The sequence below is a fragment of the Stegodyphus dumicola genome, chromosome 9 (assembly GCF_044657685.1).
Source record: "Stegodyphus dumicola isolate Sdum_Otavi_A_Nest chromosome 9, ASM4465768v1".
Lineage (NCBI taxonomy): Eukaryota > Metazoa > Arthropoda > Arachnida > Araneae > Eresidae > Stegodyphus > Stegodyphus dumicola.
In genome coordinates this window covers 150,469,097-150,489,436 of record NC_140776.1, presented here as the reverse complement: position 1 = coordinate 150,489,436, position 20,340 = coordinate 150,469,097, and the positions used below count along the sequence as shown (strand labels likewise).

General features: G+C 33.0%; 1 protein-coding gene across 1 annotated transcript; it reads left to right on the top strand.

Annotated features, from left to right (window-relative positions):
- The first annotated feature begins 1,004 nt into the window (after positions 1-1,004).
- On the top strand, positions 1,005-20,046 carry LOC118202979 (uncharacterized). The gene is made up of 3 exons (XM_035375216.2): positions 1,005-1,157; positions 1,841-1,889; positions 16,632-20,046. The coding sequence occupies exon 3, from the start codon at positions 16,784-16,786 to the stop codon at positions 19,010-19,012; it is 2,229 nt and encodes a 742-aa protein (XP_035231107.1). The 5' UTR covers positions 1,005-1,157; positions 1,841-1,889; positions 16,632-16,783; the 3' UTR covers positions 19,013-20,046.
- The last annotated feature ends 294 nt before the right edge of the window (positions 20,047-20,340 follow it).

Here is a 20,340-nt window from a genome sequence, read left to right as displayed (position 1 = left end):
AGAAATTTAGTATTTTTAACTCCTCACATGAAAGTTTTAAGACAAAATATCTACACTATTTTGAAATGGGAAAGAAAGAAGGACATTATTTTGTGTATTATTCCCATTGAGTCTTTTTGAAATTATTGTTTTACACTCATTGAGCTTTTATAATTTGTATGATTTTGTGATGTTATAAGATTAATTATCTCAGATTTCGGTGCTAAATTAATCAAATTGTTTATTTTTAGTAATTATAAGATTGGTGCAGTTACTCTTTAAACCCGCTTGCGTTAGTCACGGAAAGATCAATAGGCTCAATAAAAGTGAATTAGGAATTCACTGGGAAAGACCTAGGTGTTTCATGGTTATAAACATGGAATTTATTTGCAATATTATTATATTAAATCAATAAATATGAAAGTAAGGACGTATTCTAAAATTTTAAGCTGAATGAAAAATCCACTTTTTAAATTTGACTGATTCGGGTTGCATATTACTCATGGACATTATTTTCAGCTAGTAACAAATTAACAACTGAATTTTGTTAATCTAAAAAAAAAATATAGAATTTTGCAATTGTTCTTTTTTCGGAGCTTCAAAATTTTGAAAAATTGTCTAATACATGAATGGTATTATGGGCAAAATTCAACGTTCAAAATCCACGATTTTCCTAAAAAATGACTTTTTGCATTACTCTGAAAGCAAACTGCAATTACATGAGATTGAGACATAAGTTTTTAAAATAAAGTTTTTCAACAAAAATTGGAAAGGAAACTATCATAAATAAAAACAGGCATTTATAAACCATTATGTTGCATAGTGCATATGAAATAGAAATCTCAATAAACTTTTGCATTTAAAAAATATATTAAATACTCTCCTCTTTTTTTTTTCCCATAAAATCGTAATTTGGTCTCCCTTTCAGTTAGTTTTTCATAAGTTTTTAACTGATGATTATGCTGTTTTGTGGGCTTGGTCCTCAGCGTGAGATAATTTGATGCTGCGGCTGGGAATAACATTCCTAACATTCCAAAGGGTAGTGGGTAGTTTTTACCGTCTCCATTGCTATGGTGATGAAGTTTAGGATTTCGTAATACGTTTGTGTATAGTTGTAGTACAATGCATGATATTTTTGTACACATTTGCTTCGTTGATATAGGTGATTTAACTGAACGGTAAGTTATCAGATATGCCATGTTCATATTATCGTTGTAACCAATTGATTCAATTAGTTTTAGAATAAATTTTTCAGACTGTGAATAAGTGTATGAAGGAAACATATAGTAGTAAATTTCAGCAATCAACAGTATTTATTGGTTAAATTAATGCACATTTTGTTAAAATGAGAAATTTCATAATTTATTTTTCTCTCTGCATTATTTTTCAAGAAATGTGTACTGAATTTTAGCTTATTTGATATGAATATGATATATCGAGTGCTATTAAAATTAATGACTAATTTTGAGAATTATATTAATTTACTTTGTGACATGTAAGATTAAGTTTGCAATAAAACGTTCACCTAGGTAATACTGATGTACAACAGAAAGTATAGCTATTACCCATAGAATATTGAAAATTATGAGAAATAGTATTAAAAAATAGGCTAATTTGATAAGGGTTCACTTATTGAATTTCTAAATTTGAAAAGTTGGTTTCTGATAGAGTATTTTGTGTATTATCTCAAATTTAGACATTTAGCCCAAATTATTGTTATTTTTCATTGCCAAACATTTAATGGGAAATGCTTTTTTTCAGCAGATTTTGTAATATTGCAAGCTAAAAGATGCTAGATTGGTAAGGCTGGATATAATGTTTCAGTTTGTTGAAACTAATGAAATTATTTTATATTTTGTAGGTTCAGTTCTGCCTGGTGGAAGTATTGTATATAGTTAATGGATTCAGTTGTAAGTAGTCTCTTTTAGGTATAATAAAATAAAAAATAAAATGGCTAATTATATGCAGCAATCAATTTGTTGTATAATTTGATTATTTGCAATGTAAAACATAAAGTTGTAGTTAAGCTTTCAGTTATAATTTTTATGGGTACTATTCCGTTTTGAGGACCATAAAAATCGCCAAACTATTGCTGATGCCAGTGCTGCTAAAAATAATTAAAAACGCAAGAAACCCTAACACAAGAAAGAAAATGCTGTAATAGTAAACAACTATCTATGATTTTATTGTTTTAATTTAGATGAAAGGTTAATTTCATATAATACTTTTTTATTATAATAATCTATATAAAAAAGGCTAACATAACAGAATAAAAGCATAAGAGTAAATAACTATTTCAGATCATTATTATAATTTATATATAAAAAAATCTGTATACACCACATGACTTCCTTGTATGAAATATTAAATTATACACAATTTTCCCACATTTCATTTAAACATATTGAATTAACAATTAACGAATTTTGAATTAAATTTACTTCGTCGATAGTGCTTAGACCACAATAGAATGAATGCACCCTTTAAAGTTCACTATATTTATTTACCATAGCGACACTTCAGTGCTACGTTCATTTTACGACGGCACAAAAATTATATGATCTGAAGAATTACCGTAAGTTCTTTTCAAATACTATAATAAGTCTAAAACGATACATAAAAGAAATTAAGCAAATTAAAAGAAAACTTTTTCACAGGCGATTCAGCGCCGCTTACCTAATGCGTGTGCGCTACTAATTAATTCAATTGTCACTTGGCGGCAAGGCAAAAATATATAAAATTCAAAATATTTTCATTAAAATTTTACAGCTATAGAAAAACATAAAACACCAAATACAGTTAAAACAATTAAAAAATATTTTTTACACTTAAAGTTACAATTTCTATATAAAAATAAGCTAATAACTTAAATGTTAATTCCATAATGAATTAAGAATAATTTAATTCGCATGCGTTTGCTAGTTTTGGCGCTTTTGCACATACATTTTTGCTGCAATTTTTTTACGGTCCTCAAAACGGAATAGTACCGTTTTATGAATTACAACTGGCTTTTATTACCTTTGGATTGAAAATGAACAAAAATACAAAATTTGTTCTTCCCAGTTACCAGTAATATAATTTTGTACAGTTAAAGTTGTTAATTCGGTCACCCATAATCCGGACCTCAAAGCTACAAACTTTCTCACATGCGTCTCGTTGACGCATGCGCGTAAGACTTTTACGGCTGCGAATATGTGTGTGCGCATGCGCGAAATACGCTTACGAATGCGCGTTTAATTTATAATGAACGGTATAAGCTAAGCTAAAATTATCTAATTCAGTTAATGTTGCAGATTGCATTGTTCCTTAATCTTTGAATTGGATCCGGCTTATTATTTTTTGCAGACTGTTAGAGCAATTTTATAAAAGTAATCTTGAACTTTCGATTATGTCAAATAGAATTTCCGATATATATTTACTAACATGTAAAGGATCTACAAAGCGAAAGTATGTTTCGAAGTCCATTAAACAAAAAGTGGAATTGCTGCAAAAAATGGATAAAGGCATATTCTTTGTTTATCTAACCATTCCGAAATCTTAATCAATTTCACGCCGCTCTGCGTCGGGGTGGTGGACGCAGTGGCACGCAATGACTTGGAAGTTGATCTGTCAGCACTATCCTTATCATCAGGGCAGATGTTTTTATTTTATTTGGCTTATAATTCCTTACTAAATGTAGTATTTCATCTCGATGTGCTCCATCTTTGATATGATTTAATCAAATTTCTCTTCATTATAATTTGCTTCCGATAGCGAAGAAAGTGACACAGAGGTTATTGAAAACGAAAGAATTTCGATTGACAAACTAGTTGGTATTCTCGACACAGCAATTATAGGACTTGAACAGCGGAACTTTGTAACTGAACAAGAAATTATGTCTGTTTATAGAATTAAAGAGAAAGTATTATTACATAAAAAACGAAGCAACTTAAACAAAACTTACATTGAAAGAAATGTTTAATAAAGTAAACAAATAAATATTAAGCTTTTTTTTTTTGTAAATTTTGATACTTTTTAGATCATAATTGTTCTTTATTTCATAAATTACGGTTTCATATCTTTAATTTTATAATTTCTGCATGCCATCTTACCAGATTTAAACTGATGATCTATAATCCGGAAAAATCGATAATCCGGAATCGCCGAAGTCCCGACGAGTCCGGATTAACGACTTTTGACTGTATATAGATTTTATTGCCAAATTGGAAGGAAGTTAACTTATTTTTTCAAGTTTCCACATTGTCTTTTTCATGTAAAAGGTTGCGGTTAAACAACAGTAGACAGATACAAAATTTATCGAACTTTATGGTACATAAATATTTTAAAATTTATTTTAAAGAAATCACAAAAAAATTATATGGGGTTTTCCTCCTTATAATTTTTTAAAACCATTCTTTTTATTCGGATTATTAATCTTATCCTTTGAGTTTAAAGTGAATTTTAGGTCTTGATTTTGATAGAATTCAAGTGTCAGTCTGAATTGAAATATTGAAAGGGATGACTGCAGATTTTGACAAATTAATGTTATAAACTGAAAGTAATGCAAATTTTTATTTTTTGATTTACAATGAAATAATGGCCATAAATTTCAGTTTAAATTGAAAGAAGTGTATGTTTCCCCTTTCTTCTTCCCTAAAAGGCCAAATATTTTCAAAATATGGAAAATTTTAAATTTCTGCCATGCTTTTTCAATTTTCGGTGATAAATTTATTTACAAGTAGTAATTCAAATAAGATTTTTCTCCTGGAAGTGCTATAACTATTGTTTTCAATATATAATCATCCTCTCTCCAATTAAAAGAAAATTGGATCTTAAGTATTATTCCATCAATTGTGAAACTGTCACCAAACAGCATGATTTAGCGCCAATTATAGATAAGATTGAAATCACAACGCACTCATAATATCTGTGTTTTCATTGACCCTGATGATTCTCAGTAAACCACCTATTGAATTTTATGAATAAGGATATAAACCATTATTGGTATATTTTTCTTGCATTTCGAAAAATTAAGTTTGAGGTTTGTTTGTGACTGCACTCTGGCTCATTTACAGCTGGTCAAGATAATTAACATCTGTTAAATGGGGAAAAAATAGCTAAATATGGCTGAAAAAACAGTAGCAGATTAGAACAAACGCCTACTGAAAGCTTGTACTCATAGCTTTCTAAATAGACTCTGGTGACATCGGAGAAACTAACAAAATAGTAGAAATCAATGAAAGCTTTTTTTATGAAGTGCAAAATTGAAAGGAGTTGTATACTTCCACAGTAATGGCTGTTTGGTAGACTGTGCAGAGAGATTAGGGAATGTTTTATTGTTAGAGTTGTAGATAGTAGTATGGCTCCAAATTCCGTAGGAATGTTTGGCGTAACTTTAGTGAATTTCCACCAACTTTCACAGTCATTGGGATAATATATATGTGCTAAAAGGTTCAATAAGAAAGGTGATTTCTGCTGTTTCACATTTATACATGGACATGCTGTAACAGAGAGACAGAGTAGTACGTTTTTGTGTGTTAAATTTTTCTAATTATATGTGGGTAGAGTAGACTTTAAGGTACCGCTTATATTATGGCGAAGTTGTTGTTTGATTTATTGCCAAGTTGTTATTTCATTTATGGTAGCCTGCGTAGTTGAATGTTATGGAAACCCTATTGTGACGTAATCGGGTTCATGATTCTGGGAAATTTTGAATCATGGGATGTTTTGTAAGCGTTTTTGTGGTGTGAATTGATTGATTTGTTTGATTCTTTAGACGGTAGAATGGCCGAATGTAATAAGATTAATTTGAAGTTTCTATACGATTTGGAGCAAAAGGGAAAAAGAGGTTTAATTGACTGGTGTGTAAATGAAGGTTTACTTAGTACAGTCAAAAGTCGTTAATCCGGACTCGTTGGGACTTCGGCGATTCCGGATTATCGATTTTTCCGGATTATAGATCATCAGTTTAAATCTGGTAAGATGGCATGCAAAAATTACAAAATTAAAAATATGAAACCGTAATTTATGAAATAAAGAACAATTATGATCTTTATTTGAAATGCCTATCATCTTTATTTGAAATAAGATTTGATCTTTATTTGAAATAAGGGTATCAAAATTTACAAAAAGAAAAAGCTTAATATTTATTTTTTTACTTTATTAAACATTTCCTTCAATGTAAGTTGCTTCGTTTCATGTGATAATACTTTCTCTTTAATTCTATTAAACAGACATAATATCTTGTTTAGTTACAAAGTTCCGCTGTTCAAGTCCTATAATTGCTGTGTTGAGAATACCGACTAATTTGTCAATCGAAATGTTTTCATTTTCAATAACCTCTGAGTCACTTTCTTCACTATCGGAAGCGAATTATAATGACTAGGAACTTGATTTAAATCATATCAAAGACGGAGTGCATCGAGATGAAATACTACACTTAGTAAGGAATTATAAGCCAAATAAAATAAAAACATCTGCCCTGAAAATAAGGATAGTGCTGACAGATCAACTTCCAATCCGCGGCGTGAAATTGATAAACAGATTTCGGATTTCAAAACATACTTTCGCTTTGTAGATACAAATTACATATTAGTAAATATATATCGGAAATTCCATTTGACATAATCGAAAGTTCAAGCTTACTTTTATGAAATTGCTCTAACAGTCTACAAAAAATAATAAGCCGGATCCAATTTGAAGATTAAGGAACAACGCAATCTGCAACATTAATTGAATTAGATAATTTTAGCTTAGCGTATAACTCCGTTACACCTTAAACGTGCATGCACACATATTCGCAGTCGTAAAGGTCTTACGCGTTCTCGTAAACGCCTGTGCGCATGCGTGAACGCGATGCATGCGCAGAAAGTTTGTAGCTTTGAGGTCCGGATTATAGATCATTCCGGATTATGGGTGTCCGAATTAACGACTTTTGACTATAGTCATTATAAGTGTCCTGTATGTAGGAAGGATTTGCGTCTAGTCGAATGTAAAAACCGTTTAGATGGATTTGAATGGGTTTGTAGGAAGAAAGGTCCAGATGGTCACTATGTGAAGCATTCGATCAGAAAGAGTACCTGGTTTGAAAAAAGTCATTTGAATATGATTGATATTTTGATTTTTACGTGGCTCTGGGTGTACAAAGCGAACTCGAAAATCATGGTAAGTGAATATTTGCTTTTGGTAGTGCTTAAATGTATAACATGTTTTTCCTTTATTATGTTATTTTATTGAGATTATGTATTTTTTGTTTGCCTATATTGTAGAATTCGGTGCTCCTTTGACTTTTCAAGTGAAAATATATCGATGTGTACATGGACAAAGTAAAGGTAGTGCGTAATGCAAGTTTGTGCAATTCTGGGATTTTTTTAAAGTTAAAATAGGTCGATGTGTACATGGATAAAGTCAAAGGAGTGCGCAATGCCATTTTTGTGCAATTCGTGTTTTTGTTTTAAGTGAAAATAAGTCGATGTGTACATGGATACCGAGTTTGCAATTAATTGTTTGTCTTGGCCAAAAATCGCCGCTTCGCAAGCCAAAATAGTAAGTCAAAGAATTGCACAAAATCAGTATCCATGTATCGCCAAGTTTCGCCAAGTAAACCCTAAACTATACTTTTACCTTATATGTTTATGGAAATTTCACCCCCTTTAAACCCAATGTTATTTCACTGCCTATGTTTATGGGAGTTTCGTCGCCTATTAGCTATTTAGAACTATTTTTTTGCATCATGAAATTTTTAAAATAAATCTTCAGAGTTCTAAAAGCATAATAATTTAAAAGATTAAAATTTTTGATACTAAATTGTTCAATTCATAGTCCAATTCACAATTGTTATTGTTGATATTTTTAGCAGGATTTTTTAAGTTTTTATAATAAATAATGATATTTTTATAATTACTTTTCTGATAGATTTTGTTAAAAATTTTGGTACTTGTGTTTTTACGCCACCACAGCTGCATATTTGGCCATCGCAGTGCCACCAATCTACACCTAAAATTTTTGCGACATATCATAAATTAAAACACTTTATTTAAAATCAAAACCCTTTCAAAAATCAAAACACTTTATTTAAAATCAAAGTAGTCAATCGGATTTCGATGGAAATTGAACCGATATAGAGTTTAACATAGATTCAAAACAGTCTATTTTTTTTGACCTGATGCTGTTGCCATAAGAACTCTGCTAAATAAGATTCTAAATGATATCTTGCTGTTCCCCCTATGTCTGTTCCTCCATTTAACACTGCCCCACATTCTCTCAACTATTTTTGTATGAACTCCTGTATCAGGATCAATAAAATTGTATTTCTGATTAACTTTAGCATGTAGGAATCCTTCTTTGTCTATTCTATTTGTTTGGTGACATTTCCAACTGTCAGAATAAATTGTGCTAGCATCTGCAATGTTTTCAATAATTTTATTAAGAAGGGTAGAGCCAGTTCTATTAGGAACAGTGACAACAATCGAATCTTTTGTTTCTCTACATATATCACCAAACACCCAGTGGTCGGGTAATACTCGACCACAATTATTTTTACGCTTAGTAAACAAACTTTCATCAATTTCCACAATGCAATCTGGTCTGTCTACCTTCTTGTTTGGTTTATTCTCCATATCCAAGACACATAATTCATGCATGTAATTGTTCCAATCTATAACAGTTTTATCCGATAAATGAAGTTACTTTTCACAAAATTTAATCGACATCAACTCCTTGCACCAGCAGTATATGAATCTCAAAGCTGAACAAAATAGAATCCTGCTTTCTTCAAACCAGTTGTCTTTTCTAAGTTCCACTTGCTGATCACACTGTCTCAAATTACATTTCCAAAATGTACGTTTACCAAAGTAAAGTTTCATATCATGCGAATTGGTACATTTATGTTTTTTTGGAAAATATTTTGCTTCTGAAAAAATAAAATTGCATCTTTTTCTGTGTTTGGCAAATCCCAAAGACGTATTTTCGTAGCACTAAAAAATGGTGTCAAAAATCAGCAAACAACAAGGCAAAAAGGAATCCAAAAGATAACTGCGTGCGAACAACATGATTGTTCTTTATGGCGCATTAGCGCAACTTCTGCTGTGGTGGCATTAATACGTAAGTGTGGTGGCGTTAATACGTAAGTAACAAAATTTTATATTCATAAGTAGTTTTTAGAATTATGATAAATCTTAAACATGTTTAAACTTAAATATGTTTCTTCTGTGCTGTACTACTGAAATTGTTCATAAACTTAAATAATGACTTAAAAGTTGCTTTAAGTTTCAATATATGCTTTTGAAAGTTATGTAGATGGGAATAACAGCTGCATGGTGTGTTTTTTTTTTAAAAAATAATCAAGAAATTCTTGATTTATAAGCTTGTAGTAAGGAAATGGTAAGGTTTATGAATTTTAACTTGAAGTTCATGTGTGTTAATGCAGTTAGAATACAAGCTCCAGCATATTTTTATTTGTAAGGCAGGGATTAAGTAATAAAAAATATAGTGAGTGAGCACTCAAATTGTGAAATATCTTTGTTGAGAATATGTTATACCATTTACAGAGATAAAAGTTATATTTTAATTATATATATATATATATATTTTAAGTTTTCCCTGATGATTAATGATAGTTTTAAATAATTGAACTTTATTTAAAACAATCACCAGTCTACAAGAATGTTCCTTTTGGAAAAAAAATGAGTTTGTTGTAAAATAGCTTGTTTACGATTCTTTCAAGATTGATCTAAAATCTATCTGATTTCGTATAGTGTAATGAATGATAATGAGTGTTGTGAAATATAATGAGTAGTTAGTTATGAAAAATTTAGAATTAGGTGTAAAATATATTGGGTCATGCAGGAAGTTCTGTGACTTTTCAAATCAAAGTGTGTTTTCTTCTAATTATTTTTGTTGGTAACCCCTTAAGAAAAGGAAAACTTAGTAGTAAACTAAATATTTTATTTTGTACTGAGACACTTTTTACCAGCTTAGAAACCTTACACAAGTTACTCAAAAAACATTTTCTCTAGATTATATAACCATGCCACGGATACATACAAATAAAAATTGAATTCTAAAACTGATAAATGTACTTCTTAAAAAATGTAATGTAAGATAGACATAAATTTTAACACATGACATGAAACTGAGTTAAAAACTATAAACATGTGAATATGACATTAAAGAACAGTAAACACAAAAATGGCAGTACAGTTATAAAAGTTTAGAAAAAAAAGGTCAATGGCAGTTCATAAGTCCATTTGTTTAAAAGGCTTTACTTGACGACTGATACGAGTTGATACTTTACATTTTGTGGAATCTCATTATCACAAGTTTCTGATTCTGGGATAGTCTCTGGTTTTTGAGGTACTTCAATGAAGTTATCGGCAGAAGTAAGTTCAAAAGAATAAATTCGCTGAAGGGGCCGTATGATTTCACCATTGGTGACTCATAGTTTTGCAACACGTTCAATATTGCCTTTGCCAGGAAACAGTTGAATTACCTGGGCTAAAGGCCAATTTATTCTGTTTAGATTCTTTCATTCAATTAGAACAATTTCTCCTGGAGAAATTGTTTTTCTCCATGAAGATGATTTAGGACTTCTGACTAATTCTCCAAGCTATTCATTATAGAAACATTTTCATATATTTAGGTGTAAAATATGAAGATAACGTATACATTTCAGTAAGTGCTGAGAGTAAATTAAATCCAAAACAATGGTTTCTCATTCCCTTAAATCTTGAATAAAGTGAGCAGATGTAAGTGGTTTAAATTCATTAGAGTTGTCTGACAAATATGTGAATGGTCGTCCATTTATAGTGGCCTCACAATCATCTATTATTGGTCAGTTTCCTGATTTCTTTCACTCGATTTCCAATGAAGGTGTTCCATGATTCTGTATTCGTAATCCATGCCAAGACGATCGTTGAGTCTGTCAAAAAATGTCTTCAAAGGAAAATTCGAAAACTAATATTGTTGAACTAATTCTAGCTCCTATGACAGCTCCTAAAAGTTCCAGTCGCAGAATTGTTGGTCTCTTAATTGGAGCTGTTCTAGCTTTTGCCAGAATCATTGAAACTTTCACTTCTTCCCTTTCTTCACAGCATAGAAATGCACAGCAAGAATATCCTTGAGATGAAGCATCAGTAAATACACTCACGTTTGTGAAAATTGCAACACCATGAAGGACTTACGCGAGTGAGCTGAAATTTTCAGGAAATGCAAAGTAGCGCATGATATGCAAATGATTAGAATTGCAAATCCGTAGCGCATGCGTATGCCGAGCAGCGCCCTCTGAACAGCTGATGGATCCGAATAAATAGACGGCTGTAGCGAGGCGTGTATGGTTATCGGTGGTTATCTGCTAGTGGTAAACGTTAACTCAATCTGTACTTATGCCTCATCGACGAAAGAGAGCGAGATTTGAACAACTTACAGAGTTTGAACGAGGGAGAATCATCGGCCTTCGTGAAGCTGGATTGTCGTATCGTGCAGTAGCCTCTCGTGTGCAGCGTAACAGCAGCACGGTGATGCGCGTTTGGAAGCAGTGGACGGACGAGTGTCGGACAACTCGGAAATCCGGGAGTGGACCCCGAAATGTGACGTCAGCTCGCGATGATAGACACCTGGTCCGCATGGCGCGGACGGACCGTACAGCTTCCTTTAGACAATTGGCAGCACTGTGGTCAATAGCTACAGGTGTTTCATTGTGTGCTTCATCAATTCGTAGACATCTGCTGCAGTGTGGACTGCGCGCACGGACTCCTTTATACAGGATCCCCCTAACGCACGACCATCGCCGCCTGCGGCTACAATGGGCCAATCAGCATAGAGACTGGCGTGCTGATTGGCAGCATGTCGTGTTTTCTGACGAATCCCGCTTTAATTTGTGGTACCATGATGGCCGCATTCGTGTCAGACGCTATGCCGGTGAACGCCACCTTCCGGAGTGCATTATCGAACGCCACAGTGGACGAACACCCGGAGTTATGGTCTGGGGCGCCATAGCATATCATAGACGATCTCAATTGCTACGAATTGTGGGCAATCTGAACAGCAACCGGTATATCCGTGAAGTTCTACAGCCCGAAGCTGTTCCCTTCCTTCAAAACTTGCCAGGCGCTGTATTTCAACAGGACAATGCCCGCCCTCATACTGCTCGGATTGTTAAATCCTTTGCAGCACAGCAGGTACAGCTTCTTCCTTGGCCTGCGTGTTCCCCGGATATGTCGCCAATTGAACATGTGTGGGATGTCATTGGTCGGCGTCTTGCTCGTGATCCTCGTCCTGTTGCGTCTGCAGACGAACTTTGGGTACGCGTACAAACGATATGGAATGCTCTTCCTCAGTCAGACATTCAAACTTTGTTTGACTCCATGCCACGTCGTGTAGCAGCACTTATTGCGGCGCGTGGTGGCCACACAAAATACTGATTCTGATCTCTTGTTCTTGTTTGTTTGCTTTGAACATTTAATCATTTATTTGTACCACTACCACTCAAATGTGTATTAAATTGCATTCAATTATGACGATTCCTTCTTAGTGTTGCAATTTTCACAAACGTGAGTGTATATGTAAGCTGCCTATTTCAAAAGTTCCATGTAATATTCTTCGATGGATTTTGCATTTCTGAACAAGATCTAAATGTTTAGCCCATCTTCAGTAACGTAATTGCAAATTGGATGACAACTCTTCATCCCAGTCTAACTTATTTTCCCAGGTTTCTTGGAGTGGTAACTTAGGCAGTAGTGCAGCAGGTGAGGTAAAGCCTATAGGATCATACGTGCTGTTAACAACAAAAAGTAACATTCTCTTCCTAACAACTTTACTAAATTTCATGTCAGCTTGAGAACCAATGCAGTAAAGTTCATCGGTTTCTGTATCCCACTTAAGACCAAGAACACTTTGACTTTGATGACATTGAAGTCTGGAGTGAGCCCAGCATCTCTGTTCAAATGTCGCTTCATTCATTACTTGCATAGCTTGAGATTTCAGTTGCTCCAGTTCTTTTACGTCAATGACACATGTGACTGGGTTGTCATCATAAAACCCTTCTCTCAGTTTATCAATTGCATTTTGAAGGTTTTCTGTTTGGAATTTCTGCAATCTTAAATGATATTTTATTGTGGCATTCAGAAGAAAAGGACTGGAAGTGATGCCAAAAACCACTCGGCAGTGTCTATAAATCTTAAGCTTGGTGCATTTTGCATCTTCCCACCACATGAACCTCAGTACATCTTTGCCTATTTGCAGAAAAGCCTGCTTTATATCAGCAACTACTCCCAAGGACTCTAAATGGAATCTCAGCAGTAGTGGCAGTGTCTGATGTATCAGACTCGGTCCAACACTCAAACACTCATTTAAATAAGCATATCCAGGCCGCTTGAAAGAAGCATCGAACACTGGGCGAACCTTCGTAGTACTGCTGGATGGATTGATAACAGGCCTATGAGGGAGATAATGACCAAATTTAAACAGCTGCTCCATTGAAACAGTTTTTGTGATGCCTTCTAATTTCCACTATTGGAATATAGCATCATAGGCTTGTTAAACAAAGTTATTTTCATTTAACAAATGTTTTGCAACCTTGCGAAGTCTCGATTCAGCTATATCGTACTTATCATAAAGAGTTGGATGCCCAGCTAGCCACGGCAAAGCTACTTCATAACTTCCATCTTCACATACTCTTAAGGTTTTCTTGAAATGGATCTTTTCTTCCTCAAGAAGGATTTTATTTTATTTTTCTACAGGATTTTTAATCCCTAAAACTTCTAAATCCCATATCTTCGGCAACTCAAGATTTTGAAGATTTAACGTGAGCAAATTAACCACTTGCTTTTTCTTGCCTAGTCCTAAAATTGTCCAACCTAATAAAGTCTCTACAGCTGAAACTCCAGATGTAAGTACCTCAATTCTTCCAGTCAAAATTATTCTGAGTACATCGGCTCCTAGAACTCTTTGGCATATTTTTTTCCCAACATCTGCCAGTATTATCCGAGAAGAAAGCTCAATAAGCAATGTTTCATCATATTCTGGGTAGCATTGAACAAACTTTCTGTTGATCAAGCAGAGACATTGAAGTAGAATACTTTTGATCTAAACGTTCAATAGTTACTGTATATCTATTATGCTCAGCAACCAGAGAAATTCCTTTGCCAAACAGTCCTTGAGATAACACTTCCTTTCCGGAAGTAGGAAGATTTAACTCAGCATCTAAGCTCTTCTTCAATATGGGAATGATATAATCCATCATCCATTAATGCTCGAGTACTTTCTTTGCCCCTATGCCATAATCTGGTCGTAATTGTTTTCAAATATACTTCATGTACTGAAGGAAGATTTGTCAATAGAGTCTCTGTAGAATTTTGTTTTTGATCTGCTACTTTGATGAGGAATTAATATCTTAACATAAATCTGGGCAAAGTAACACATAATGCCCACGTGCACAAATCAAACATTTCACACTACTGTTACACTTTTTTGCCATATGATCAGGCTTAAGGAAAACAAGGCATATCATTTCTTGCAGTATCAACTTCCCTTTTAACCTTAACTTGAGTTCTGAAACCTGATCTAGCCAAATTTATCATTTCCTCGCCATTAACCTCTTGTCTTAAAAATTTCATGAGCTTGTGAAATTTTTAAGTTTAATTTCATGAGTTTAATAAGTTTCATAACCAAAAGTTCATCAAGGGATCTTTGACTGTTTTCAGCAACCTCGTTGCTACTATTAGGAAGACTGGACATTTGGTATCCTTCCCAAGCTTTCAAAACATCTTCAGGAAGACAAGACTCGACAAGGGGAGACAAAAAATCTGCAAACTTTTCTTTAGATCTTCTTAACGTATTTAAAGCTCTTAAATGTGATTCCAGTTGATCGTTTCCTATCAGTTACAGCATTTTTCATTACCATTGAGAGTAATTCATAAATATATACTTGTACTAAAATCTTCTGCCAAATCTTTCTTTCAATAATTCAATCACTTTGGGGGGAATTCTGAGCTGTAGGGGGGATTGTCTATTAAACTGGCAGCTCGAGAACCAGGAATAGTCGTCTGAATCAGATATGTGAACTTATCTTCAGCTGGCATTTCTTCACCGTTATGAATTCTAGAAAACTGACTCCAAAATCCAAAAAAGGATTTAATATCTCCATGAAATTTCTGGATTTCCAATTTTGGCAGCCGATACTTTCAATTGCATAGCGACTGAATTATCAGAATCTTTTTCAAAAGTTTCAACCTTAAAAGAAAAGTACTCTTCTCTGTAATTTTCAGCTTTGCTGAAATCCTTAACGTACTCCATTTCTTGTTTTTTGTCGCCCTCACCAAGTAATAATTCAAAAATTGCGTGTTGGACACTTTTTAAGCGCTGGAATTTATCATGTAACTGTGAGTTTAATTCACAAAGTCTGGAAACATTCACTTTCATTTTTCATAATTTCTTCGGCAATAACCTTTGTTGTATTCGTAAATGTTGTACTTAAAGTTTTAGATTGTAATTTTAAAGCATCCATAATAAAGTATGAAAGTTCATAAGAAACTGAAATTACAAATAATTAATGTTTAAATTCAAATCGTACCTTGCTTATCAAAGCTCATGATAAATTAAAAGAACAAATATTTAACGTATAAATTAAAACTGTACCGTGCTTATCAAAGCTTGTGAGAAACCAAAAGAGCAAATATTTAACTTATAAATTCAAATCGTACCTTACTTATTTTGCACTTACTCCAATTTCTGTTATGGACGCCACTTTATTTTGTTGTAACTCCTTAAGAAAAGGAACACTAAGTTGTAAACTAAATATTTTATTTTGTACTGAGACACTTTTTACTAACTTCAAAACCTTACACAAGTTACTCACAAAAACGGTTTCTCCAGATTATATAACATCTCATTGCCATGAATACATACAAATAACTGAATTCTAAAAGTGATAACAATCATTATTGATATACAGTAATTTTGTTACTGCTGATAAAAAGTTATCTTGATTAATGACTTTATTGTGGCATAATTTTTGTTTCTATGTAGTGCTCAGAATAGAGAAACCAAAAGTTCAAAAGCATATTAAGTATAATACATGAGGTGAGCGGTTGGTTTTCTTAAGAAAGGGAATAGAAAAGCCTAAAACGACACACACACACACACACACACACACACACACACACAAAAAAAAAAAAAAAAAAACTTCAGAAAGCTTTTTTTAATATAAAGCCAACCAGTCTGCCTTTTATAAAATGATCTAAGCTTTTTAAAACCCCGGGTTAAAACAAATAAGTACAGTTTACTTAAAATGTCAGCCAATATGCAGATGTTTTAAGTAGTTTGTGTGAAATATGCACACACAGATCATCAAAAGATAGGAGGAATTGCCAGTTATATTGGTCACATTTTTCCAAAGAGCTAGGACAATAAGAAATATATTAGCAATATTAATTTCCTCAGGCAGAAGACCTTTTTAAAAGTTAATTAAAAAATTTTTTTAAATTTAATGATAATTTTATTTCGTTATAAATCTGTGAAAAGAATTATGAGTTGCCCAATAAAGTATAATTAAGTTTCAGATAGGATTTCAGGGGTTTTATGTAATTATTATATGCTACACTAAAAATCATTTTATTTAAATTTTTTTCAAGCTTTTATTGGTTTTATGAACTTATTCTTTCTTTCTTTTTTCATAGGCTGGAATCAAAATTGATGAAGTTATACTTTACATTGAAGATACTCTTGAAAGATTATCAGCAAAATTCAATGAGTAGAATTCTTCACCTGCTGCTGGGTTTTTCTAATTTTGTATTATGCAAGATGTGGACTTACCAGCAGCATAGTTGCTATGGCTCAAGAATTTCTACCACTTTGTGATGTTTTGTTCAACATCATTTCTCTTGCATCATACTTCTGTGACATTGTGTTTGATGTTGTTACAATTTATACATTATATGTTACGGGACAGTTAGCTTGGTTTGTTCTTTCATTGTCGTGCATAATGTTATCATTACTTATCAGTCAGTTGTTGTCTTTGAAGTGGTACTTTCACAGAAGCAGCGGGAAGGATTTCAAATTATCAGTTGTTGCCTTTGTTCATTTGATCCAATTTGGTGTCCTGTGGAGGTATTTCAAGCTCTTTTTACCAGTTGATCTGAGTGTGGTAAAAAATGAGGTGAGAGATCTTTGTATGCTACGACTGATCCACGCCTTTTGTGAGGCAGCTCCTATGCTACTTATACAGTTATATCTAATTTGGTTGAAATCCTCATCTTCAGAAGTCACTGACTTAAACCTTGTGTCAACAATTCTGTCTCTGTTTAGTGTGTGCTGGGCTCTGGCATCATTTAGTAAAAATGTTCGGCGGCGTAATATTCATAAACTTGTTCTAACATGGCTTGGTGTAATATTCCAGTTTTTCTGGCGTCTTGGCACTGTATCATCACGTGTTGTTGTTCTCACTGTATATGCTACATTATACCATTACTGGGTGTTTGTTGTTATTGCACTGCATTGGTTAACGATGTTTCTGTGGTTGATATCACCAAAAAATGTTTTCCATGGTGAATCTATATCAATTAAGAAGAAAACAATGTATTCCATGTTGATTGCTTTTGTATATATATTTTGTTATATAAATCTGCAAGAGATAAATGGGCGTCAGAAAATGATGGCATTTTATGTGACTATGTTTTTAGAGAATTCATTGTTAATGGCGGTTTACCTTTTTCTTAAAGGCCAAACAGGTTGGTACAACAGTATGTCTGTAATTGTTGCTTGGGGTGGATTTTCTATAGGAATGGTATTTATGGTTTTATACTATCGTTTCTTTCATATCCAGCATTTGAAACATAGTTTAGCACCACAAACTGATGTTGAATCTCACTGTGCAGATTGTGTAGCTGATACTTGTGATACTCATGGCAACAAGGCCAATTCCTTTCCTGAACAAGAAGTAGTAAAAAATGGCACAAAATCTGTTGGAATTACGCAGTTTCCTAAGTCTCCAAATCCTGTGATTTTTCAGCCTACTAATGGACATTTTCAAAATGGAATGGTTTCTGGTATTCCAGGTGTCTTCAACTGTAGATTGAATCCAGCATTTAAAAGGAAGAAGAAAAAACCATCTAGTTTTGTTCCTCCACCTGCCCCTGTATCTGCTTTAGGGGCTGGTAACAAGACTTCAAATCCCTTTTGGAAACGTCTTCCTGCCAAATCTTGTAGCAGCGATCATGAAAGTAGTGTTGGTTCTCGTGTAAATATTCAGCAAAAATTACAAGAGAAGAAACAGCAGCAACTACAAGAGTTGAAAGAAATTGAGGAAGAAATCAAACAAGGTAAACTCAAAAGGCCTCATCCTATGGAAATCGGAGATCAAGATACTTTGCGCCAACCTATTCCACATTCTAAAAAGCAGCCTTGGGTGAGGCCAGAATCACCTGCTGCCCGTCTGCCATTATATCATTCCTTAATAGGACCTCATATTATGAATGGTATGCGGCCAAAGTCTAAACAAAGATCTCAAACTCCAGAAATATTGCTTGTTCCGGAGACTCTTGATAGCTCTAGGCTTTACTGTGATTACCAAGAATCACGGAACTCTTATTTAGCTTCTCCTCCTCATATCATTTATCCACGAAATTCTGATGTGTCCAGTAACAGTAATATGTCTGCAGCATCAAAAACTAAAATATATCCTCGTTCTCGAAACCCAGGGACAGTGCGAGAAACACCATCTTGCCGATGTCCACCTCCAGAAGCCTCTACAGGTGTACCATATAAGTCTCACAATGTGCCTTCTGATCTTGACAGCCAAATATCTCTTCCTCGCTCGTACACTTTGCCAAGAGAATTCCGTTATTATCGCCGGCCAAGGCCGCGGAAACCAGTTCGTACTGAACATTTTGTGCCTTCTAACAATTCTAGTGATGGTGATGTGGACTCTGCAGATGACAACGAAATATATGTGCCTTTTCCAAATCACCGAGTAGGGGCTCCAATTCGTTTGAGACCGTATCAACAGCCATACAGAGCTTGTGTTGCAGTATCTGGACAACTGCACGAAACAAAGTTATGAATCAAAAATTTTGTAACATAAAGAACAGATGTAATATAATTTATTTTTATAAATCAGTATTTAATTTGTATATAACTTATGTATATATTTTTATATTAAATTTTTTATTCAGATTTTTATGTTTGTTACTGGAGATTTTTTCAGAAGTTAGCTTAAAAGATATGAAATATATTTGCTTTGAAAGAATTAAAGTGTAAAATCTTTTGCATTATATTTGAAATATATAAAAGCTTCCATTGTGATTTGAAGGAAAATAATTTACACATATCTTTATGTCAGAGGTGCTGTATTAAAAATAAGCGAACTTACTAGTAATCAAGTTTTGATAGTGTAATAAGGAACAAACGTGAAGAGCAAATTAATAGTTTGCTATTAAATCAGACTTTGTATATAAAATATAGTTATGCTGTTGTAAAAGTAAAATATAGTATAACATATTTTTGAAGTTAATAATAAAAATATTTTTAAACTTTAGTAAAGTGAATAAATTTTATAGTCTGCTGAATGTAATTATTTTAAATTTAAAAGTCAAACATGTTTGGTTATTTTCAAAGTTATATTTCTCATCTGTTAAAAATTTTCAAAACAGTGTTCATGAATTTTTTATTTTTATGTCTTTATCAATGAAATGTTTTTAAGCGGGTCATGTTTTCCTTTTTCTTTTGAAAAATGACTTACTTTGTAATATCAACTTCATTTCTCCAATTTCGTCGATTATTACCTTTTTTTCCAGAAAAACACTTAGTGTCCTGAATCATAATTTGTATTTTATCTTTTTGTAACAAACATAGTGTAGGTTATCTCGCATAAAAAGTTTGTTTTTGAAGAAAAAAGGAAACTATACATAAATTTGAATGGAGGCATAAATAATCTGAGTACTGTTTAAAATGTATAAACAAAGCTTTTTAATAAAGTTTTTGAAAATAAGGTATCAAAGCAACTTACTGAGGTGAGTAGACTTAGCAAGGAAATTTTACTTTCATATATATACAAGTTCTTAATTATTAAAAAAAAAAAAAAGAGAAGAAAAAGAATGTTGCATTTTATGATATGAGATATAGTTTTTGAATTTTTAATGCTAGAACTGCCAAACCCATCTAAACTACAGATTCAGAATTTCTTGGTTTAATATACTTGAAATAAAGGAGCTTTAATTCCAGTTTGTACTGATGTTTATTGAATTAAGACTATAATTATAAATGCTATTTCACTTTTTCATTTCAAAGACCCCTGTGTGTAAACCAAAATTTATGAAATACATCAAAGTAATGTGTTTTGGAAAAAAAAAAAAAAAAAAGAGAGAGTATTCACATTCACTTGCAGTAGGT